The following is a 24,720-nucleotide window of genomic DNA, read 5'->3' as shown; positions in this document are numbered from 1 at the left end:
TCAACTTGGTAAAGGCATAACTTTCTCATAGGAACTTCATTTTTAAACTTCCTTAACTCAATGGAAAACTCTCAACAAGCACTTCAAGATCAAAAGGCTAATAGACGAAGTCTAAAAAAATGACCCCAAAAGACATTGATTAGGCCCTCAAAGAAGCTCTAGAAGTTTCAATATCCCAAATCACCACATCAAGATTTGTCCCTAAGATAAGCCTAAAAAGAAAATGGCTTTAATTTTCCACTCTATCATGTACCAGCATAAATGACAATTATATAGGGATCCACTTCAAACCATGTACATTAATGAGTTGCATAATTACATTCAAACAGACCCAAATTTACATCTTTGATGAACCATATACAAAGACTATATACATTAATGACAAGGAAAGATAAGTAAAGGCTTATCCCATGAGATGCAAAATTATCAAACTAACTAAAGAAGCAAGAGTGGAAGGCCACTAATATCATTCAAAAACTCTAGTTGTTTTGCAAGCCTGGCAAGGGGTGTTGACACACTTACTAGTAAATTGGGATTTACATGCTCAGTGGAAATTAAGAAAGAGGAAGTTTGTGATTGGCTCACATCGAAGAATTAAATTAAACAAGGAGAAAACCACTAGAAAAGAATGAGGACCTTGAAGTAAGTAGTTGACAACAGGTTAGCATCAATGGCTAAGCCTTACTCACTATAACATAGTGATGTGGATTAAAACGAACACCTGTTTCTTCCGAAGATCCAGGTTAAGAACACCATTGTAATTGTAGATGTGAACCACATACAAAGGATATATACTTCAATGCCAAGGAAAGGAAAGTAGAGACATATCACTACGATGCAAAATGATCAAACAAACTAAAGAAGTGAGAGTCGCATGCCATTAATACCGTTCAAAAACTTCACTAATTTTGCACGACACTAGCTAATAGATTGGGATTTACACACTCGATGAAAATCCAAGAGGAAGTTGGTGATTGCTCACACTGAAGAAGACAATAAAAAAGAAGTCGAAGAAAAACACTAAAAAAGAATGAGGACCTTGAATAAATTTTTAACAATAGGTTAGCATCAATGGCTAAGCCTCCACTACATAGTGATGTAGACTGAAAAGAACACTGGTTTATTCTGACGATGCGAGTTAAGAACGCCATTGTAATTGTTATCTTCGATTCCCAAAGCCAAAATAACTTGATATTGAAGTCGTTGGTAAACAGAAACAAGTTAGACGCTAATGCACACCAACACCATATCCTTCAAATGGTTGCATAAGGATGTAGAGATAACCATCAAAAAGTAGTGTAATTTTTAGTTCATTGTTTCTTTCTAGCTTATTTACGAGTTCAAATGTGCTGCAATTCCTCTAGATGTTTGAAAGGTCCTTGTAGGCAATCACGAAACGTTGGACTGATATGTAGTTTTTATTAATATAAATTGAAGGAGGATAGAAAACCTTATCTAGTTTTTCTTCTTTCCATAGGAGGAGGAAAAAGTCTCCTTGATCGTTGTGGCAAGAGCCAAGAATCTAATCAATGCAAGTCATAATTTTATCTTTGCTGATATAACTTTACCACCTTGATAGAACCTCCAAATTGTGTTTGAGGATATGAGAATATTTAATGTAAACACAACTCGAGGAGTTTATTGGACCTTTGGGACCATTTAATCACTCCATCTATGGTCAACCATTTTAGTGATTATTTCGACTCTATACTTTAGTGTTGTATAGTAAACCCTGAACCTATTCGTTGGTTAATCTCTAGCTTCATTTGACACATGTTGTACACACAATGCACTAATTGCACTTGAATCCCTGGGTTCATCATGAAATCCTGACAGTCTTGGCGGCAGTCACGCAAGGATACGAAAGACATCCAAGCGAGCTTCAATGTAAAAGCAACAAGCTCTAGTCAGAAGCTTCACCATTAAAAAAGTTGATATGGGCCACCAAGCATGAGGGAGGGAAATACCTAATCTGAGTCGGATCTCAAAGGAATGTTCTGAATAGATAGAAACACAGTTCACAGCTGGCTAATTTAGTTACGAGCCAGATAAGTTTTGACATTACCGTGTGGAGATTTATGGAGCAGCCAAAGACATCAAGTCTGATCTGCCTTGTCCAGCAGAAGACCACAAAAAGCACTTTGTAGTTTTCTACAGAGAAAAGCAGCTGCAAGGTGGCCGAAGTCACACAACGCAAATGTGCAGATCAGAAAGAACCACAACACCAGGTTGCAGAAAGCCTAACGAGGCCCACAACACCAATTGTTGGATAAACTCAAGGCAGTCACAACACCCATTTGTGGTGACACAAAGACCGTAAGCAGACTTACACGAGTAAGGACTAGGCCAATACTTTCATAGCAACAAAAGTGTTTGCAGTCTTCATAGAGGAACATCTAGACGGATCTTCAACAAATTGATTTAGAGTTGGTGAGGTTTAGCGCCCAAATGTTATGTGTCCTATAGGCTTTCTTGAACATTATACAAAACATCCTTCTGTATATGAAAGTGTTCCCACCGCTCATTTTATATAAAACTTCTGGATTGACTAAACAAACAGGACTAGATACTAAAGACAAGACGAAGAGACGATTAGGTTATTGTTAGCCATTTTGATACCATATCATGTAAAAAAATCAAACATATTTCAAGTCACAGCCTGTTTAGGCATCCTAGTCATAAATCAGCCGTCTCTACACTACGATGATGAGGATATAATATAAGAAAGTAAATATTTTGCTGTGCACCACAAAATTTTAGAACCATAATACCTGTCAACACTGAATGTGGAACCATAATAGCAATCTAAGCTTACCGATATGACAATGATTAACAGGTGAAGCTTACAAGCTCTTCAATTATTTCAAATCCCTGTTCCTTTCATCCCAATCCCCAAAACTGTCACCGAAACTGTCAATGCCATATGAAATCTCTGCTATATAGTCCCACTTCAACATATAAATACCAAAACTTGTCCTGAGGCTGACAGATGTGTAAAGTTCTTGATCTTTCAACAGTGGTCGTGTACTACAAGCCTAAATGAAGACAATGTAGTAGTAATACAATTGAATATTGATAGCTGCATGGATGGATTAGTCAATGAGCTGAATAGCAATCTGCTTCAGGGAAACATAACATGTAATCTCTTTTGAGACATTGCTGTCATTTACTGCAAATGTCAAACGCTGACTTTTGAGTCTTGACAATGTAGCAGGCATAACACTGAAAGCCGCTTGGAGGAGTCAACAAGCTGAATAGCAATCTATCTTATAGAAAAATAACACGTACCCTCCTTTTAGCATTGGTGTCATATGATTTTCACTTAAGAAACAAGCGTGACCAAACAATAAACTACACCATCTTCAGCTGCAAACAGCAACGTGATGCCCAGCATTTTCCCTTCATTTGCTCTCTCTCCTTGATCCTTACTTGGGGAATCAAAATCTACAAACCTGTTCTAAATGCACGTTTTTCTCAGCAGTTCACTATCTGTGCTTCCACTTCTTTTCCATGACCAAGGAAGCAAAGACCAACTCATTCCATGCATCTGGGACCCCTGGAAGACACCAATGGCTGCAATCCTGATATCTCCGTGTTTTCTTTTGGTCTAATTCTGTAAAATGCTTGCCATAAACAGAAGGGTGCCCATCCTTACGGAAATTTGTCAATCTTGTAACATTTAAAATAGTAACAGGAGTATGCATTTGCTGGATTACGTCCTCCACAATCTGCATTTTAACTGGATAGCTCCCAAGAAAAGTTTCATTTAGGATCGGTTGGGTCTCCCCATTGCATGTGCCACCAGAGTTCCATTCACCTCCCCTGTATTTAAGATAGCCGTCTTACAATATTTTTTCTGAAGTTTATTCATTTATTTAGGGACAAATACAAAAAAAGATTGGAATCTAGCACTCACCTGAAATGAGCGGCTGAGTAGCCACGATAGAAAACACGGGTTCTTGCAGGATTCACATTTTCATCAATCCATTTCCCCCATGTTGTCATTGCCCGCCTGAAAGCTGTAAGCACATCTAATTTTTCATGCACTTCATCTCCTTCTTGAAAGTAGTCTTTCCTGTTACAGTTTAATCCAATTCCAAAAATTTACCACCAAATGAAACCTTGAATTAAAAGTTTGACCTAAGATTCTGATATATAATCCAGGTTTTAATGAATGAAAAATTCTTTGCAACGAAAAAAATGTTATAGAGAAATATTCATTAAAGTGCCTCACCCCTTTGATGTCTTTCCATGTGCCCACCAATGCCCTGTGTTGAAAATCAGAATGTCCGCTCTCTTCCACCTTGGAGCCATTTTATCTATTTGATCAATCATCAATGTAGCCCTCTTCTTCCCAGTAGGTCTAACCTTTATACCTTCCCTGACTAAGAAATGCGACCGACTGAATTCAACAGTGCAATTATAATCCTGCACTTCATCCAGAATGCTGGTATCAGGGAAAAAAAGAAAAGCTCATAATGGAAGATACAGTTCAGGCAAGGAGGTAGGCAGTAATACAACATTACCATAAATTTGAAAACGTATTGTCCTCTGCCTTTCGAGATGCGATAGCCATGAGTCTCAAGCATTCTGCTCTTATTAGACAGACCTTCCCGAAGAATGCAAAGCATGGACTCAAACTGGTTCCTATTCATCGAGTCCCCCACTAGCATGACTCGCTTGCCTCTCAGTCTCTCCAAGAAGCCTGTTGCATTGAATCTGGAACATCAATGGGCGGTCGATTAAATATGCTGCTGTTATAGAAGACAGTAAGGCAAAACATATGCTACAACTGTCTGAGACATTGTTACCATACAATTGAGTCGTACTTGCCGAGGCATGTGACTCATCGATACTCGACAGTATTGAGAAAATGAGAATAAAATGCAATTATTTTTTATGCAAGAAAAAGAACTCAGGAGGATGACTATTGAATCGAGATACTTTCACAGTCCATGAGTACTCGCCAATAGTCATGAGAACCGTGACTATTGACCACCAAATCCTCTGTCAAAACAAGTATGGCAAGTATAGAGCTGACTACTCCATACTAGTAATAGTATGGTAACTATAGTAATGAGATGCAAGGTACAGTTTAATGCACATGGCATACATGCAGGGTCTTAAGCTTTGCCTTGCATACCTGGGAAGCTCACAGTCGTGAGGCTGCCATCTCCATTTCAGATACTCCATATCAATCCTTCCATTGTCTTGGCAATTAAAGGCTTCATCAACATAAGGACAGGAACCGGGCTGATAAAGAGGATATGAAGCATCCTTTACCCACTTCCCTGAAAATATATTGCACAGTTTTTCCTCATTTTTGGTGGTCTCAGAACTGTTGATATCCACTAATTTGCTTGGCTTCAAGCTTTCTTCTTCTTCTGGAACCTTGACAACCGTTATGCTCAGCTGCGGACTTCCTTCAGTCTTCTCCTCTGCATCAGATGAAAGCAGGGTTTCCTCGCAATGTTTAGCATGGTTCGCAGTAATTTCAAAGCCCGGTTGAGTAGACGGGGGCTCACCATACCTGCTCTCATTCGCTTTGTTCTTGATAAGTCCAGCTTTATGAACAGTGCTTGTATTCTGATAATCGGATGTAGCATCCAGATAAACATTTACTCTGGAGTTCAAACCTATTGTTCTCACCTTAGGGTTTCTAGGGTTTTCAAAAATGGAAGTTAAAGAGGGGAAATCAAGCCAAATTTCCTTGTGGGAGTACGGATTAGGGTTCGCTACATGTTCTTTCCCAATAAAGAGACAGACGAATAGCAAAAAGAACAGAGCAATCAACGCAGTGAATGGAACATGGATCTTTCCCAGCCATGACGGCATGCCTGAATTCATCAGAAATCTTTCTTGGCGGAGTTTTCACTGATCCCACAATGTCCAGTGAAACAACAATCTGGTTTAGTATCAAAAAGTGCCAGCTGATCCTCTAGTATCTAAATTAATAGGAATGTATGTTTAAGCCAATATGGTAGTGTAATGAAAGTGAAATTAGCAGAAGAATGAGTTCAACAAATTATTACTTGAGGACGGAAGATATGCAATAACCCAACTTAAATAAGAACATCAGAGAAGATAAATGCAACCAACCCAATAGCTCAGTTGTCTGCACATGCAATGGAGATGGAAATGCCATCTGTCCTGCTGCGATATATTGATGCCAACATCAGATATTGTTCGAATGCAGAACTCCCACAGGTAATGATATGTCCTGAATTGGTTTTATTTATGATTCTCATTAACTGTAATAGTGATGACAGGCTTTCGATGATATAAAATTTTACGCCGTAGTCTTTAACGCGATTTTTTGAAAGTCTTTCTGCCCATTTTTTCCGGTGAAAATCCGGCAGTAATTTATTGAAATCCAAGTTTGATAACTAGTTTCTGCACAATGAAAGCGTCCAGGGGTTTTTCAGGGTGCTGAATCCGAATATGCAGTTAAAAAACCATTTTAACTGCAACAAATCATGATTTCATCTCAATTTCTTCCGCCGGATTCCGTCACCGGAATCTCAAAAAGTCGCATTATAGACAACTCTAAATTTTACAATAGCGTCTAACCTCCATCATCAGGTGTGGTTAACAGGTTGCAATTGTGACCCTCTTTCAGTTAATTCCCGATGGCATACATGATTCCATGAAGCTGGTACGAGCACGCTTCCAAAGCGTCCAGAAACATCAAAAAGAATGGAACCGAAGTGATTGGTTGAAAAATGAGAGGTGTCGGACGTTCGATTTTGGTTAGTTGAAAGACTTTATTTTTAAAAAGCGAAAGTCATTTCTGTTCTATTATCCTACGTAACCTAATCGTTTAAAAATTATTGGAATTTTTAAAAATATTTATTCTGATGTTTTATAATAATTTCGGCTCTCTTTTCTTTAATCTTGAAGTTATCGAAATTTGAATTACATGTAAAATCAATCAAATTTATCATTTAAAAATTCTATTTATTGGAGTTACCAAAATTTGAATTATTTATAGATTTACAATTCGGCATATATTATAATTTTAGTTGGATTTGGGGTATGTTTAATATTGTTTTTGTCGGATTTTTTTTAGATATAAAAAAACAAGTTTATGGTTCGAAATCTAGAGGCATTTTGTAAGAGTGAAAGTTTGTTTTGCTCCTTATAGATCATTAATGGAATTTCAAGTGTCTGGTTTTCTTTAAATAAGACTGATGAGTCACCACATAGTAGCCAATAATGATTATCCGCTAATTGGACCAGTGAGTTATGATGAGTTTCTCATTTCATAATGGAATTTCAAGTGTCATGGTTTTCCTTAAATAGAAGTGATGAGTCACCACATAGTAGCCAATATAGATCATTAATGGAATTTCAAGTGTCGTGATTTTCCTTAAATAACAGTGATGAGTCATCACATAGTAGCCAACAATGATTGTCTGCTAATTTGACAACTGAATTATGATGAGTTTCCCATTTCATGATGGAATTTCAAGTGTCATGGTTTTCCTTAAATAACAGTGATGAGTCACCACATAGTAGCCAATAATGATTGTCCACTAATCTGACCACTGAGTTATGATGAGTTTCCCATTTCATGAAAAATTATTAAAAATAATTTTAATTAATTATTATCAATTTGCAAGTTTACAAAAATATAAAGTAAATGTGAATATAAAAACTTAATAAAATGAAATGAAATGATATTTTAAGGTCCACCAGACTAAAAATAGTCTATGAGACCATTAGTTCCTTGTTTTCAGCGTTTTGCAATTCAATAATTTTCCGATTCAAATCAATGATTAGCTGACCAACAATCCCCTCGCAAAAAAGACAATGCCAAGAAATGTTCTCATAACTTTTTCTAATGTGTTTGAATGCATCACATTCCACAGCCCCAAATGTGCAAAATGTACACGCCCGTTCTTCCCAAGCTTCTTTAGGCCTTTTCCACCGTGTTGTTTCACACCAAAGTTGATGTGAGTTGGTCCTTAATTGAGCAATAAGAACCTTTGCCCTCCACCAAATGCTAGCTCCAAGCTTCTTTAGGCCTTTTCCACCGTGTTGTTTCACACCAAAGTTGATGTGAGTTGGTCCTTAATTGAGCAATAAGAACCTTTGCCCTCCACCAAATGCTAGCTCCAATAAACTCTTTTTGTTGTAAATCACACGTAGGGTTGAATTCCTCAATGTAATATTTCTTCTTTCTACCTCTTTTGCCCATACCTTTTTACGAAACTTCTCCATAACAAAATCCTTTAGCTCCTTGCTATTTGTGGGACCGTCATTGAGGTAGATATTCCATTTTTGCATCCATGTGTAGTTTTGTTTCATCCATATTTTCTTTCTTTCACTCATGCCTTCATTGAAGATAACATTAGGCCATCTACCTACTCTCATTTGCTCAATTCTTTTTAGATCTTCTTTCTACCCAATTCCTTTCCCCATACCTTTTTACCAAACTTCTCCATAACAAAATCCTTTAGCTCCTTGCTATTTGTGGCATAGGCATTGAGGTAGATATTCAAATTTTGCATCCATGTGTAGTTTCGTTTCATCCATGTTTTCTTTCTTTCACTTATACTTTCATTGAAGATAACATTAGGCCATCTACCTACTCTCATTTGTTCAATTCTTTTTAAATCATCTTATGAGCCGCACCATAGCAATTACTTCAATGGGAGTTGCTCATGTTTCACTCAACATATCTCATAAGGTACTGAACTTTTTATTTTGAACTTGCTTATGATCAAACGTGTTTGGATTTTGTCAATTTATTTTTATTTTGAGATAAGAATACCACTAGCTCACAATTCACATCCATATAACATCATTCAACGAACTAAGAATCCAAAAAACACTTTAATGTTTTAATATTTAAATATTAACACTGCATTATATAATAATAACCTACTTAAAAATTATTATAATAAAAACCATATTTAAATATTAACACTGCATTATATAATAATAACCTACTTAAAAATTATTATAATAAAAACCATTAGAATGGACCTCATATCACACACTACACCACCTATTTCAACTCCACTGAACCTCTGGCCAAGGCCCTTTTTCTCGAAGGTGGCAAAACCTATCAAACTCAGGTGTCAAACCAACAGTGAGGACAACCATCTCTGGATGCTATCCGCGAATGTCCATTTGACTCATCACCGTTATCAAGGAAAACCACGCCACCTGTAATAACCCGCTGGTGGTCCGTAAGGGAGCAGGCTTTCACTCCTGCCAGATGCCTCTGGGTCTTGGGCCGTTAACCTGTTTCCTTACGTCCGAGGAAGACGAGCTCTTAGCCAAGCAGAAGCAGTTTTACGGCGCCTCTGGCCAAGGCCCTATCTGGTCTTTCTACTTTTTTTCCCTCTTAATTTTGGCCTACAGTGGTGCGACCGTCATCAAAGCTCGGGTTTCTGGGATACACTAACTGCCTTTTGTTTTTAACAGATTGCATCTTTTTTTCTTTAACAGATTGCATCAGCGGTTGTTGGTTTTGCTGTACCAGTTTTCTCCCGTTCGCAAAAGTACTTTTTTTTTTAATTAAAATTAATCATTTTTCCTTGGGTCATTTTTAACCCTGTCGGGTTATTTTTAATTTTGTGGATGGCATTATTTTTTAAAAGCTGTCAGACTTGAAAAGGGGGTGAACCCATGGAGCAATTTTGTTAAAATGACGAGGAGGGTAGCTTAGCATAAATTATTTAAGTGATTCGTTAACTTTTATCTTGAGTTCTTCTATTTCTCTTTCTCACAGTCAATTATTTAAATCAATTATATATATATATTTTTCAGCACGAAAAAACTATATATTTGTATTATAATCCATGTTTGATATACATACAATGACTATGTTACTGCCTGACATATCCCAACATTGAAACTGACAAAAATATTGAAATCAATTATTTATATATATATATATATATATATATTACTTGTTGTATGTAATATAATTTATTTATTTTATATTTTAATTAGGAGTTATTTATATATATATATATATATTAATTGTTGTATGTAATATAATTTATTTATTTTATATTTTAATTAGGAGTAGTCTATAATGCGACTTTTTGAAGATTACGATCATCTGAAAAGCGCATTATTCCGGCCAACCACCCAACTGGCCTTTCCGTCTCCGTCTCCATCTCCGTCACCTCGCTGGAAAATCAACTCCGTTACCGTCACCTCGCACGCTGACTGCCTGTTTCAAATTCACCAACCCCGCCAACCCCGCGTACAAGCGTATGGCAATTGCGCCAACTCGATTTGAAAATTTCAGCCGAACCGGAGCATCCCCTGCTACCCCGCCCTTGCCCAGAGCAGAACCACCGACTGAGCGAAATGCTATCAGCGAATAAGATATCAACGCAGATTAACACAGGTTCGATTCGTTGGGGAAGAATTTCTGGAATTTGTACGCTCTATCAATCCTGCGAGGAGCCATCAAATATGATCACGGCGTGAGACAGAGAGCGAGGGACGGCAAGACTTAACGGCCGCGATCAGAGTTTCTGTCTTTATTTCCCGTCTGCTGTCATCGACTGAGTCAGCTGTGAGTGCGTCTGGATGAAGTTTTCTTTTTCAGGGCTGCAATTTCTTGTGGAATCAGACACCCAATTTCTCGTACTGAAGAAGAAGCGTTCAAAATCGCCGAGTAAATGGCTCTAAATTCTATCCAAGACACTCATTTCTGCGTACTATACTTCTTGTTTTACGCTGCTGGATGGCATCTCGTGAAAGGCGAATAAAACTCAAAGCTTATTGACCTCTTTGTAAAAAGTTCGTTTAGTCCTCAGTCTATAGACTACTCCGAATTTAGTTTCCATAAAGATGAAGTTTTGGGAAATTATTTGCTAGAGAAAGGAAGTCTAGAAGGCAATTCTACTACCAGGAGTTCAGGGAATGTTCTTAAAGACTGACTCCAAAACAGAAAATGACAACTTCAGAAATCAATTTTGTCTGAAAACTGCAAGCATGATCGACTTCCACTGGTGAAAGAAATGCCATTGATATGTTTTTTTTATCGCTGCTTTAATGAATTTCAAGCAATATTTTTATCGCGTTTGCAAAGTGTACTTTCCTGTACATCTTCTTTCCTAGAATGTGCATACATACTTTGAAAGTCTCATCTTATGTCTCCTCTCCAGTAACTTGAAATTATATTTTCTATTGTCCATTCTAAATATGCCAATGAGACAGCACTATTATGAAGGATAGCCATGATAGTGCCCCAAATAGGTTGCTTGAAACTTTTTTTGCAATGACCTAGATCTGGTTATCTGATTGCCCCCAGGTTATCAGGTTATCTTGCGGCCTGTGGTCCATCTTGCAAATGCATACCTGGTTTGAATTTGTTACTTCATCCTAGGCTCACTAGATTAATTCTAGTTGTTTAGTTATTGACTGTTGTTCCCCCAGAACAACACGCTCTTTGATTAAAAAAAATCTACAACATATTCAATACAAAATATCTCAGCTAAAAAGGTCGTACACCAGCAGGAAGCCAACCAAATCAACATAAAACGGAGAGGACCAACCTTCAACATATGCAGTCAAACTTTCAAAAGGAGCTAAGAAGTTACACAATTTTAGGATGTCTTCAAAGTAAACATTGCCTTTACATACACAATTTAGAAAAAAAACAAATCATCAAATAATCTTTTCTTCTTTTATAATTTGAATTTTGAACTAATATGATATTCAGTGATCTATAGGCTAATGAAAGTGCAATATGAGTAGATAAACAAGCGAAAAAAAAAAGAGTATTGTTTGAGAAATTATAATCCAATCTGCTTGTTTAAGGACCTTGGTACTGACAAAATGGGCTAAGTATTGCTTGTTTTATGCCCAAAAGCAGGGCTAATGATAACTACGTAATTTAGATGTCTTCTTTTATAGTTTGAATTTTGAACTAATATGATATTCAGTGATCTATAGGCTAATGAAAGTGCAATATGAGTAGATAAACAAGCGAAAAAAAAAGTATTGTTTGAGAAATTATAATCCAATCTGCTTGTTTAAGGACCTTGGTACTGACAAAATGGGCTAAGTATTGCTTGTTTTATGCCCAAAAGCAGGCCCAATGATAACTACATAATTTAGATGTCTTCTTTTTAATTTGAATTTTGAACTAATATGATATTCAATGATCTATAGGCTAATGAAAGTGCAATATGAGTAGATAAACAAGCGAAAAAAAAGTATTGTTTGAGAAATTATAATCCAATCTGCTTGTTTAAGGACCTTGGTACTGACCAAATGGGCTAAGTATTGCTTGTTTTATGCCCAAAAGCAGGGCTAATGATAACTACATAATTTAGATGTCTTCTTTTATAATTTGAATTTTGAACTAATATGATATTCAGTGATCTATAGGCTAATGAAAGTGCAATATGAGTAGATAAACAAGCGAAAAAAAAAGTATTGTTTGAGAAATTATAATCCAATCTGCTTGTTTAAGGACCTTGGTACTGACAAAATGGGCTAAGTATTGCTTGTTTTATGCCCAAAAGCAGGGCTAATGATAACTACATAATTTAGATGTCTTCTTTTATAATTTGAATTTTGAACTAATATGATATTCAGTGATCTATAGGCTAATGAAAGTGCAATATGAGTAGATAAACAAGCGAAAAAAAAGTATTGTTTGAGAAATTATAATCCAATCTGCTTGTTTAAGGACCTTGGTACTGACAAAATGGGCTAAGTATTGCTTGTTTTATGCCCAAAAGCAGGGCTAATGATAACTACATAATTTAGATGTCTTCTTTTATAATTTGAATTTTGAACTAATATGATATTCAGTGATCTATAGGCTAATGAAAGTGCAATATGAGTAGATAAACAAGCGAAAAAAAAAGTATTGTTTGAGAAATTATAATCCAATCTGCTTGTTTAAGGACCTTGGTACTAACAAAATGGGCTAAGTATTGCTTGTTTTATGCCCAAAAGCAGGGCTAATGATAACTACATAATTTAGATGTAAAAAGGAAGAAACAACGAGTTTCCCTTAGAGATCATAAATCATGATATATGATTGTGTGAAGTTAACAATGTCCTGAAGAGCAGGTTACATTTATGTTTAATCCAAACACTTAGCCTTTAGCACAGAAAAATAACCTTCTTGACAAGCATTAGAAGGAAAAATGACTGTCAAGAGATCATCCCATGCTTCTCAAGGACTCTTAAAAAATTTGCACAGCTTCTTCAGAGAGGAAAGATGGTAGCAATTCAAACTCGATGCCCTGGATATTCAGAGAGTCCGACAATGAATTCATTCAACAATAGAGCTACATAAACTTGCACAGGCAGTATTAACATTCTCAAAATATTACTGAGAACGCTTTCCATTTCAGAATACAATGGCAACACACAAACTAGAGGAGTAAGCGATGAAATGAACATGTTTTCTTTCTCCCTCTATTTGTACTAACAATGGCACCAGCTCACTGAGCTAGGATATGAATGATGTCATTGAATGATTTATTAAAAGAACATATGTATCTGCATAAATAATGTTGGCAGCAAATGTAATTACAAAATTGGAAGGAATAATATGGCGGTTTTGGCTGGCAAACACATAATATATGATGTGGACTAGATAATGTAAAATTGATTGTTCATCAATTCAGTAACAGGGTCACAGAATATGGCTACAGCATGTTAAACGAAAGTCATGCCAGCATCTAATATGATAGCTGCAACCAAAGAATACCTATTATCTGCCTGACAGAGATGTCCCTTCCCTGAAGTTCTTAAGGGTAATAAATAATGCACAGCAGCTTTCATCCTCTCTGCAGTGTAGTCGATCCACTAGCTTCCCACCAATAGCTTTGATCGGGAGATATCATTCACATTAGCTTGCTCCATCGATCCAGAAAAACTGGTGGTGTGTTCCAACAGAGAATGGCTGTCAAAGCTTTCCAAACTTGAACATTTGCAAGTGAAATAGAAGATGCAGCTCATCATGGCATCAATAAGCACCACAAAAGTATACATGATGATCAAAAGAGGACCCTCCCACATCCTGGAATACACATCACCATAATTCAAAAACTTCACTCTATATTCATAGAGGCTTTCCACAAAAGCAGTCCCAATAGCTATTCCCAGGATTATCATGAGACCCACTATTACAAGATACTTTTTTCTATGTGGTTCATTTGCCAAGTTTTATAAGTTTGAAACACAAAAGCCTCTTGTGAATTGCAGGTTCTCGCTTGTGAAGGGGGTTGTAATTTAATAGCAGAGACTGAATTCAATGTGTCCTCCTCCATATCTTTAACCATGGAATCCATTAACTTGTTCATGTTATTATTTTCTTTAGGCCCTGCAGCCCAGTCACTCATAAACTAACTCATCAAGTGGCCAATATAAAGTCTATGTCAACAGAAGACCATATATATATATATATACACACACACAGCGAGATTCTTGCAGGAGTGATTGAATTTTAAGGAATATGCAGTGAATAGAGGATCAGGGAGACTATGAAAAGAAAGAAACTAACTACTTCTAAAATGACCAGGCAAACCTCTTAGAATATCACAATTCATAATGCTAAGCAAACTTCTTGGAACCATAATAGAAGTGGAAAAACCATAACCGTGTTCTTGAAAATTAGGAGCACATAATCAGACAACCATTAGTCAAGAAATTATCTATTAGACACTGTAAGTACCACCATCCAGCACAGAAATTGCTATCTGGAACCAACGGCTGAATCTAAACAAGATAAAACTTGTATTCTGAACCCATAATAAATTGCAGCAAAACAAAAATGCAGTTATAAACTCTTCCAAATAAAAATTGTGTATAGTTTGATCAAATATTCAACATCTGCATAATAGAGTTTTTTAAGACTGCAATTCTAATACACTATAACCCATGACAGCTATAATGAAAGTTCAAAATAAGATCAAGTTATGGTATTCATGCTTTGGTAAAGACCTACCAGTCCTCTGATTATTTTAAACCCTTTATCAGATACTGTGCCCTCTAATGTTCCTTTCTATTGACTAAGGAGGTTAATCACTGAAAGCTCTAGTTTGTTAATATTGAATTTTCTAACACAGAGCATGCTAAGGAATCCCGTCACAAGTATTTACCATGTGTGAGATGAACTAGAACCAACTATTAGTGCATGGAAACCATTAATATGATTTATATATTAAGCAATGAGAGGTCATTGAAAAGACGTTAAAATATTTAAAACAATCCTGTTAATGCTTGAGAGCATATAACAAAGAAGTTGATCCATCACTCAAAAGTTCCTTCAACTAGTTTTCACTTTTTTTGAAGCCAAGAAACACCCAAGCCCAAACAAGGGGAATATGGATAGGAACCTTTGTACCATACCTTGAACAAGTCATTGTGAGAGGATCACCAAATCAAATATCAACAATTTTAGATGTACCTATTTGAATGCTTAATTTTGATTTCCTAAGTCTTGTTGTCTTACATTTTCTTTGTGTTCATCTTCATCGATGTCATTGTCTACTTTTGGAAACTATTTTAAACAATTGAACGCACATGCTTTCCCTTTTATCAAATAACACCTGGAATGTTTCTTGTGCTAATCCAATTGCTTTGAGCTCAATTATTTAACACAGGTTCTGCTTTGCAGAACACTTTCCAACAGCTTGTTTTAGTATAGACACATGAATTTTATTTTAGAAAATACCAAAAAAAAAACTACATCCTAAAGAAATATGACCACTGATATTATATGTTTATACGATTCTAGCCATTTTGATATTTTGTCAAAGTGTTGGTTTGCATACTGTTGTAGGTGACTGTTTGAGCTTTTATCTGCAAATAGGAAGGTACAATGAACATATATGCCAAAGAGACTTCAATATAACACAAATAACATAAAATCCATATGGTAGCAATATTTTTGAACATGCCAAGATCACTTTTATTAAAGATGAAAATACACATACCACTGATAACCCATGGGGCAGCCAACAATTGTGGGATAGATTGAGAAATATCAGCGAGCAAATAAGAGATATATGACTACATATAAGTGTTGCTTTAATTAAGATAAAATATCAATAGTATCAGTACCTTCCACATGGACAATGCATACATAGGAGTATGCATATGTCACCTTCAAATATTTGAATCTGCCCAGAAATTATGTACAGGTCCAGCAACTCGTTTTAGTATAGACACGTGAATTTTATTTTAGAAAATACCACAGAAGAACTCCATTTTGAAGAAATATGAGCATGCATAGCAATAGCCATTAACAAATGTATTGGTAAAGTTGATTTATTTTTAAACCAAAAATAAAAACAAGTGTTGTCAAAGAGGCACATCTTCAAGTCTACATATACCATACATATCAGCTACTTCCCTTTTATATAAGAAGTGCTTCAGGTGCAAGAGGCATTGCAGTCTTTGTTGTATATAATGATTTATTGCATTCTGTCATGTGAAATTGTCATTATAAAAAAAAGTGTTGGAAATTACCCAATGAAGAAAGAGAAAACAAGCTCATAATCAAATATGCAAGTACTTGATTATTGGACCATTGAACACTTTATTTATATAGAAAAGATGAAGTACATGTACATACTTGCAACTTATCACAAGTTGGAACAATTTCAAACCCTAGCCAGTGAAACCAAGAAAACCCTAACAACCAACTCCTCATATATAAGAATCACACCTAACAAAAGCTGGTCACTACACCAAGAATCCTCAACAACCTAGCATCATCAACTGCAATGACATTCATGACACGAATGCTGGTATATGGGAGATTAAAGAAGAAGAAGCTGGATTTTCTCTGACAACTTGTTTGAGAAGCCTACAAGTTGGTTAACCTTTATGTCTTTTCCTCAGCCCTGCTGGTTTATTCTGTGTCCTGGGTCAATATGCAAACATTTAGACACCATATTAACAACGGCAACAACAACCACTACACAATTTAAGAGCAAACTAAGAGCATAAACATGGAAACAAACCTGGAAAATCACCAATTTGGGTGTTGTCAATGAGCCAATCTTGTTCGGATGGAGGTTGATCCATTGAAGAAGTTTTTGTATCTGTAAGATAACAATGCAATTTCCATCAGACCAAATAATATCATGTGAATTAATACAGGGATCAAAATACAAACTATATCAATTAGGGATCCCATTAAATGCACCTTGACTCATGTGATCAATAGAGCGATGGTTCTTCTGTCTACATGCTTCAAGTGAAGGCACAATATGGGGATGGTGCACCCCTGCAAATATTCAAACACTACATTAACAACATCAACAACAACCAGTGCACACAGATAAGAGAAAAGGCATAACAACAAACCTGGAAAATGACCAATTTGGGTGTTGTCAATGAGCCAATCATGTTCGGATGGAGGGAGATCCATTGAAGAAGCTATTGTATCTGTAACATAACAATGTAATTTCCATCAGAGCAAATAATATGATGTTAATTTATAGAGGCATCAGAATACAAACTACATCAATTAGGTGTCTTGTCAAATGCACCTTGACTGATGTGATAAATAGAGGGATGATGCTTCTGTCTATGTGCTTCAAGTGAAGGTATATTATTGGGATGGTGCACCCCTACAAACATTCAAACACTGCATTAACAACATCAACAACAACCAGTGCACACAGATAAGAGAAATGACATAGCAACAAACCTGGAAAATGACCAATTTGGGTGTTGTCAATGAGCCAATCATGTTTGGATGGAGGGCGATCCATTGAAGAAGATGTTGTATTTGTAAGATAACAATGTAATTTCCATCAGAGCAAATAATATGATGCTAATTTATAGAGGCATCAGAATATAGACTACATCATTAGGTGTCCCATCAAATTCACCTTGACTCATGTGATAAATAGAGTGATGGTTCTTCTGTCTACATGCTTCAAGTGAAGGCACAATATTTGGATAGTGCACCCCTTCAAACATTCAAACACTACATTAACTACATCAACAACAACCAATGCACATAGTTAAGAGAAAACACATATCATATAATCTCTCTATAGAACTTACTTGGGACAGTAGAGGATGCATTGTTAGAGCGAGGACGACCACGCTTGTTAATGGTTCATCTTCAGATGCAGGGACATTCAAATCAATATCCAAGCTGGCATTTTTTTTGCTTCTTTATTTTTCTTTTTAGGACTAAGGAAACTCTTCTTCCTCTTTAAAGATGATTCATAAGCACCCAACCCAAGGGTGAAGTCATAATCCATAATATGAAGATCATTAACATCATCCACAAATTTTTTAGCCAAATCAATTAATTGTTTTGTCTTACTCACAGTAGAAGGAGGACTATTCCGAAACAGGTCTAGATAGCCAAACAACTCCTTTCTCAACAAATTAAGGTCTTCAACATGTTCATCATCCAAAATAGTTGTGCTAGTATCTGCATCAAGGTTTGGTGCCTCAATACTTATCTCAGAAGGGGAATTCAATGTATTAGGTGTGGTATCAAGATCCAATAAAGGGTTTGAATCCATTAAGGAGGAATGTAACCAATCTACCTTTATGGCATGCTTGCAAATGTTTCCACGAATAGACCATGGGCAATAATTGTGCGATGCCATATGATAAGATATTGCTTATTAGGTTTACTTTGACTCGTCACCCAATAAGCGTGAGATATGCTCTCACGAGGCCTACAATCACTATCTGGAATTCTTCTAGCCTTTTCCATTGATGATTCAAGCTGCTTCTCTTTCTTGTGGTTGTTTAAATATCCTTCTTTTTTCATAATTTCCTTGAATCGATAACATGGCTCAACATTTTTTATTAGAGTATAGAATAGCCAATCCATCCTACAAGAACATTTCTTTCGTCTATCACATAGAAAGGTTGTCTTGAGATAACCGTGGTATGACTCCACAGCATTATTTGTCTCCTGATTTGCATGAGGAAAATCTCAGCAGCCTTTAACCCACATCCCTAAATGTAAAAATTGAACTAGTAAATATATCTTGTCGTTATAAAATAAAAAATGTATGAACTAAAAAAAATAGTATGCGAACTTACGCATCTTTTCACCAGCAACCCAATTCCTATGGAAATAGTCCAAAAACTTCTCCTCGGTTGCAAATTTGGTGAAAAAACCATTGATTGCATTATCCACTTCATCATTAGAAACATTTTTCATGATATAACCAAGTTCATTGAACATCTCTTTTGCTTTTTCTAAACTGTTGGCCAACCGATTAACATTCTTTAGCCATGCCCTCCTTACATGCCAAATACACAAGATCACTTCACATCTGGTGATTCTCCTGCCAAACTTAATTCATTTTAAGTGAGAAATATTTAGAATGAATGCAACTTGCAATGTCAAATAAGAATATTGATGTTACCTCAAAGCAATGATTTCAGCTAATGCATCATCAACCATAAAGGCATTGACCTTCCAGTCAGGACGAAGCTGAAAACACCTATGCATGAGGTGCTCCAGCCATACCGCTATATCTTGTGATGTATTACGTGACATCACTACCCATGCGACTGGAACCCCACTTTGTTGCTCATCAAACACCGCAAGCGTGTACAACTGATACTGTCATATTAAAAAAAAATGAAGTTAATTTTAAGTCAATAATCATATTGAATCATTATAACCAAGATGATTCATTAAGGCTATCATTGCAAATATACTCACTCCATATTTATTTGTACTGAATGTTGAGTCCATAGCTATCAAGCTATTATGGGATAACTTGACCATAGTTTCCAACATCCATTTTGTTTGTATTCCAGCGATAAAAGGGATCTCTCCACCATTGGGTTTCTGATAGAAGAAGAAATCATTATGGTGTTTTTCGTACCAGAGATTCACACTCATTTTGTCTTTGCTATGCAGTTGGTAATTTTCTTTTGTCAGACGATTATAGATGTTTACAACATCTTTTCTGCGTAAGAAAAAATCCCTAACCTGAGCTGTGGGATGTATGTCAACATATTTCTTAATATGCATTTTACAAACAGAGTCAATTGGCACTTGAAGGAAAAAACAACTTTCTAAATAAGAAATCATGTCTCTTGAAAGTCTTGGCTTCCTCTGAGGACCATCATCACCAAAAGTGTTGTGTTTGCCATGACAAGGCCATCCTTGCCCATCTTCATGATCATACATGTAGTATGTTATTATTGCAACGTCAGGATCTTGAACCATGATCTTTATAATAAAATGGAATTGGCAACCCCTCTTTTTGACAATTGAACGCCTTGGTTTGGTTTTCCATTCTTCTCTCTTGTCCTCTGGGCCATATGAGCAAGTATAACTACAAAATAAATTTTGAAATGTCAACACATATGACAAATGATAAAGCATTGTTAATATCAACATGTAAAGAAGGCTTTTCTAAAATACTTACAGTTCCCATAGTAAGGCAGCACTAGGCCTTGAGCTTGGAGTTTTGCTTTTTCGATGCTGGAAGGAACATGGAGCATCTGGATTCGATTCCTCTCCTTGAATAAAATCATTAATTCTTAGTTTAGGAATTTTTGCAACGCGGTCAATATTCATGTTTGTCTTGTATACTTCAGACCAAACTAAATCTTTACTAGAAAATATGATTTTCTCTTTAGGGTCTTGCACCTCAAGGCCCATAATAGTCTTCCATTTCTTTTCCATGTTGTCTCAATGTCTGCAAAAAAATGTGGACCAACCAATTGCCAACAATGGACCAACTAACATCATCAACTTGATGTCAGATTGGTACCTGATGCCCGCAGAATCTGATACCACGTGATTTTTATGGTCAACTTGATGTCAGATTGGTACCTGATGCCCGCAGAATCTGATACCACGGGATTTTTATGGTCACAACTTGCAGATACATTCATAGCGTGGAATGTGGGAACCACAGTAGCTTTAGCGTTCAAGGAAATGTACTAGAAGCTAGCATTAACATGAGACATAGAACTTCGCATAATGCCTCTTGAATACGATAGCACTGGATTGTTATCCTGATAAGTTGTACCCTATTCACAATGTGGGAACCACATTAGCTTTGGCCTTAAAATAAATGTAGTGTAGGGTTAACATTTATGTGAGATACAGAACTTCAACTTTAACGTGGGTCCAATTGATGAGATCGTAGAACAAGTTGCAAAACTTCCCTGTTGCCGTAATTTTACTTTAATTTTACTTTATGGATATATATGTGTGGTCCATTCCCATTCCAATGAATTGAATAATAAGCCACCTTCAGCACATATTCGAGCAGTGGAAGTCGATCATGCTTGCAGTTTTCAGACAAAATTGATTTCTGAAGTTGTCATTTTCTGTTTTGGAGTCAGTCTTTAAGAACACTCCCTGAACTCCTGGTAGTAGAATTGCCTTCTAGACTTCCTTTCTCTAGCAAATAATTTCCCAAAACTTCATCTTTATGGAAACTAAATTTGGAGTAATCTATAGACTGAGGACTAAACGAACTTTTTACAAAGAGGTCAATAAGCTTTGAGTTTTATTCGCCTTTCACGAGATGCCATCCAACAGCGTAAAACAAGAAGTATAGTACGCAGAAATGAGTGTCTTGGATAGAATTCAGAGCCATTTACTCGGCGATTTTGAATGCTTCTTCTTCAGTACGGGAAATTGGGTGTCTGATTCCACAAGAAATTGCAGCCCCGAAGAAGAAAACTTCATCCAGACGCACTCACAGCTGACTCAGTCGATGACAGCAGACAGGAAATAAAGACGGAAATTACTCGGCGATTTTGAATGCTTCTTCTTCAGTACGGGAAATTGGGTGTCTGATTCCACAAGAAATTGCAGCCCCGAAGAAGAAAACTTCATCCAGACGCACTCACAGCTGACTCAGTCGATGACAGCAGACGGGAAATAAAGACAGAAACTCTGATCGCGGCCGTTAAGTCTTGCCGTCCCTCGCTCTCTGTCTCACGCCGTGATCATATTTGATGGCTCCTCGCAGGATTGACAGAGCGTACAAATTCCAGAAATTCTTCCCCAACGAATCGAACCTGTGTTAATCTGCGTTGATATCTTATTCGCTGATAGCATTTCGCTCAGTCGGTGGTTCTGCTCTGGGCAAGGGCGGGGTAGCAGGGGATGCTCCGGTTCGGCTGAAATTTTCAAATCGAGTTGGCGCAATTGCCATACGCTTGTACGCGGGGTTGGCGGGGTTGGTGAATTTGAAACAGGCAGTCGGCGTGCGAGGTGACGGTGACGGAGGTAACGGAGTTGACTTTCCAGCGAGGTGACGGAGACGGAGAGGAAAAGGCCGGTTGGGTGGTTGGCCGGAATAATGCACTTTTCGGATGATCGGAATCTCCAAAAAGTCGCATTATAGACTACTCCTTTTAATTATAAAGGTTATGATTTATATTGTTTTTATTATAATTAAAAAAAAATTATATATTAAACAAAAATTTTCCATAGAAATAATATGAGGGAATTTTTTGGTCTACGCATTTCGAACCAACAATTGTACCAGATGAAGAGGCAGACCATGGCAAAGGCTTAAATAGAGAGCAATGTAGAGACATAATTTTAAATAACGGCTATATTTGAAGAATAATGTTTAAGTTATAATATTAATTTATTAATATATTAAAATTTTTGAAAAAAATATATTTAAATTATGATATTATTTCATTAGTTTATTAAATATATTAAAATTATGATATTACTATATTAAATGGCTAGTTTTTTAAAAATAATATTTAAATTAATTTATTAAAACCAAATATTACTACTTCAAAAATAATATTTAAATAATGATATTATTTCATTAATTTATTAAAATATTAATATGCAATGGCTATATTAAACGGCTAGCTTTTGAAAAAAAATTTAAATAATGATATTATTTCATTAATTTATTAAAAATATTAATAGGTAACGGCTATATTAAACGGTCAGTTTTTTAAAAATAATATTTAAATTAATTTATTAAAACCAAATATTACTAGTTTTTGAAAAATAATATTTAAATAATGATTTTAGTTTATTAATTTATTAAAATATTAATATGTAATGGCTATATTAAATGGCTAGTTTTGAAAAATAATATTTAAATTAATTTATTAAAACCAAATATTACTAGTTTTTGAAAAATAATATTTAAACTATGATATTAGTTTATTAATTTATTAAAAACAAATATTGATAAGTAACCGCTATATTAAACAACGAGTTTTTAAAATAAATAATCAAAATCAAACTTGAAAGGAAGGGAGTAAAAAATTATAAAAATGAGTGAAGACCCTAATCGAGATAAGATCATTTGATAAATAAAATAACTAATGGAAATAAAATAAAATAAATTAAAAATAATTAATAGAAAAATAAATAAAATAAAACAAAAATATACGCAAGTCAAAATAAATAAATAAATATATGTAAATAAATAAATAAAAACAGAAACATATATATATATATATATATATATATATATATATATATCCAAAGAAAAAATAATCAATAGATAAAATGGGGTCAACAATAAAATATGGGGCTTAGACCCATTAAATAAATAACAAAAATACTAAAAAGGAGTTAAGAACGAATAGGATGATAAAATACATAAAGACACGAAGGATCAAGAAAATAAACTCTAATGAAGAATAAATCAACAACAAATACTATAAAAAGGATGCCAATACCTAACATAGACAAAAAAAAAAAAAAAAAAAAATAGGAGGACAAGACAGGGACCAAACTTCTACTAATATTCCAACCATCATTTCTATTCAAATTATTGGGTATTTTTTCAATTTCTAAGGCCTCCCTCAATTTACGATGATGGAAATGACTAACCTTAGCAACGACTTGGGCCTCCTCAACTCTCAAGGAATGATAATGGCTTTTTATCTCATCAAATATATCGTAAGAAAACTCATACAGAACAATATCTTCATGCTAATTCTCATCATTTCCCAGCTCAAAAGCTTGGTGTTCTCAACACCTTAGCGACTAGAGCTTTAAGATTTTCTGATGAGAACCATCTTAAGGAAGAGAAAGCACATCTCCTAAGTGTTTTCATTAATAATGGGTATAATAGACACCAACGTACTAAGGCTTTCCTCAGAGCTGAAAAAGTTCTTAGTGCTAAGAAAGATACCAAATATCGATTTTCTGGTGTTCATCTTCATTTTATCCAAGGGACCAGTGACAATATTGCAAGGATCCTAAGGAAGCATAAGGTGGCTTCAACCTTTCGGTTGTTAAATACCATTCAGAGCTCCCTTAGATCTGTAAAAGATCCAGTGGACCCCAAGAATATGAAGGGTGTTTACGTTATCCCATGCTTTTGTGGGACTCCCTACATTGGTGAGACTGGTCACTCGATTAATCAAAGGATTCATGAACATGCTACTGACATCAAGCATGCCAGGACCCACTCCTCTGCTTTGGCGGAGCATGCAGATAAATCTAAGCATCACATCTGCACTGAGGAGGCCTAAGTCGTTGCTAAGGTTAGTCATTTCCATCATCGTAAATTGAGGGAGGCCCTAGAAATTGAAAAAAGACCTAATAATTTGAATAGAGATGATGGTTAGCCCACGGGGCTTTGGATTGACGGTGAATGGGTGCATTGTTAAGGCAGTGCTTGCAATAGGTCACTAGATCAAATACCTTGTAGGTGCTTACCTACCAAAAAAAAAAAAAGAATAGAGATGATGGTTGGAATATTAGTAGAAGTTGGGTCCCTATTTTGTCCTCCTAATTTATTTATTTATTTGTCTATGTAGGTA

The 24,720-nt window shown here is 35.8% G+C and overlaps 3 protein-coding genes across 4 annotated transcripts; all 3 read right to left on the bottom strand.

Moving 5' to 3' along the window:
* Positions 1–3,054: 3,054 nt before the first annotated feature.
* Positions 3,055–6,747, bottom strand: LOC149241826 (protein trichome birefringence-like 5). 2 transcript variants are annotated; one of them, XM_089374065.1, is made up of 6 exons: positions 6,571–6,747; positions 5,144–6,220; positions 4,527–4,719; positions 4,235–4,428; positions 3,917–4,075; positions 3,055–3,822 (listed from the first exon to the last, which is right to left on the bottom strand). In XM_089374065.1, the coding sequence occupies exons 2-6, from the start codon at positions 5,845–5,847 to the stop codon at positions 3,486–3,488; spliced, it is 1,587 nt and encodes a 528-aa protein (XP_089230191.1). In that variant the 5' UTR covers positions 5,848–6,220; positions 6,571–6,747; the 3' UTR covers positions 3,055–3,485. The 2 variants fall into 2 exon arrangements, with proteins under 2 accessions (XP_089230191.1, XP_089230192.1); XM_089374066.1 differs by lacking the exon at positions 6,571–6,747 and having other exon boundaries at positions 5,144–5,874; positions 6,100–6,300.
* Positions 6,748–16,899: 10,152 nt separating this feature from the next.
* On the bottom strand, positions 16,900–17,734 carry LOC149241825 (uncharacterized). The gene is made up of 5 exons (XM_089367598.1): positions 17,660–17,734; positions 17,499–17,579; positions 17,314–17,385; positions 17,153–17,233; positions 16,900–17,048 (listed from the first exon to the last, which is right to left on the bottom strand). The coding sequence occupies exons 1-5, from the start codon at positions 17,721–17,723 to the stop codon at positions 16,942–16,944; spliced, it is 405 nt and encodes a 134-aa protein (XP_089223724.1). The 5' UTR covers positions 17,724–17,734; the 3' UTR covers positions 16,900–16,941.
* Positions 17,735–19,000: 1,266 nt separating this feature from the next.
* LOC149241824 (uncharacterized) lies at positions 19,001–20,524 on the bottom strand. Its single transcript, XM_089370667.1, has 4 exons — positions 20,373–20,524; positions 19,931–20,279; positions 19,356–19,555; positions 19,001–19,274 (listed from the first exon to the last, which is right to left on the bottom strand). Exons 1-4 carry the CDS (start codon positions 20,522–20,524, stop codon positions 19,001–19,003), a joined length of 975 nt encoding a protein of 324 aa, XP_089226793.1.
* Between the last annotated feature and the right edge of the window lie 4,196 nt (positions 20,525–24,720).

Source organism: Pinus tabuliformis, chromosome 8 (assembly GCF_031772625.1).
Source record: "Pinus tabuliformis cultivar Carrire ecotype Pingquan chromosome 8, CPIR1, whole genome shotgun sequence".
In the NCBI taxonomy this organism is placed as follows: domain Eukaryota; kingdom Viridiplantae; phylum Streptophyta; class Pinopsida; order Pinales; family Pinaceae; genus Pinus; species Pinus tabuliformis.
This window is presented reverse-complemented; position numbering and strand designations above follow the sequence as displayed.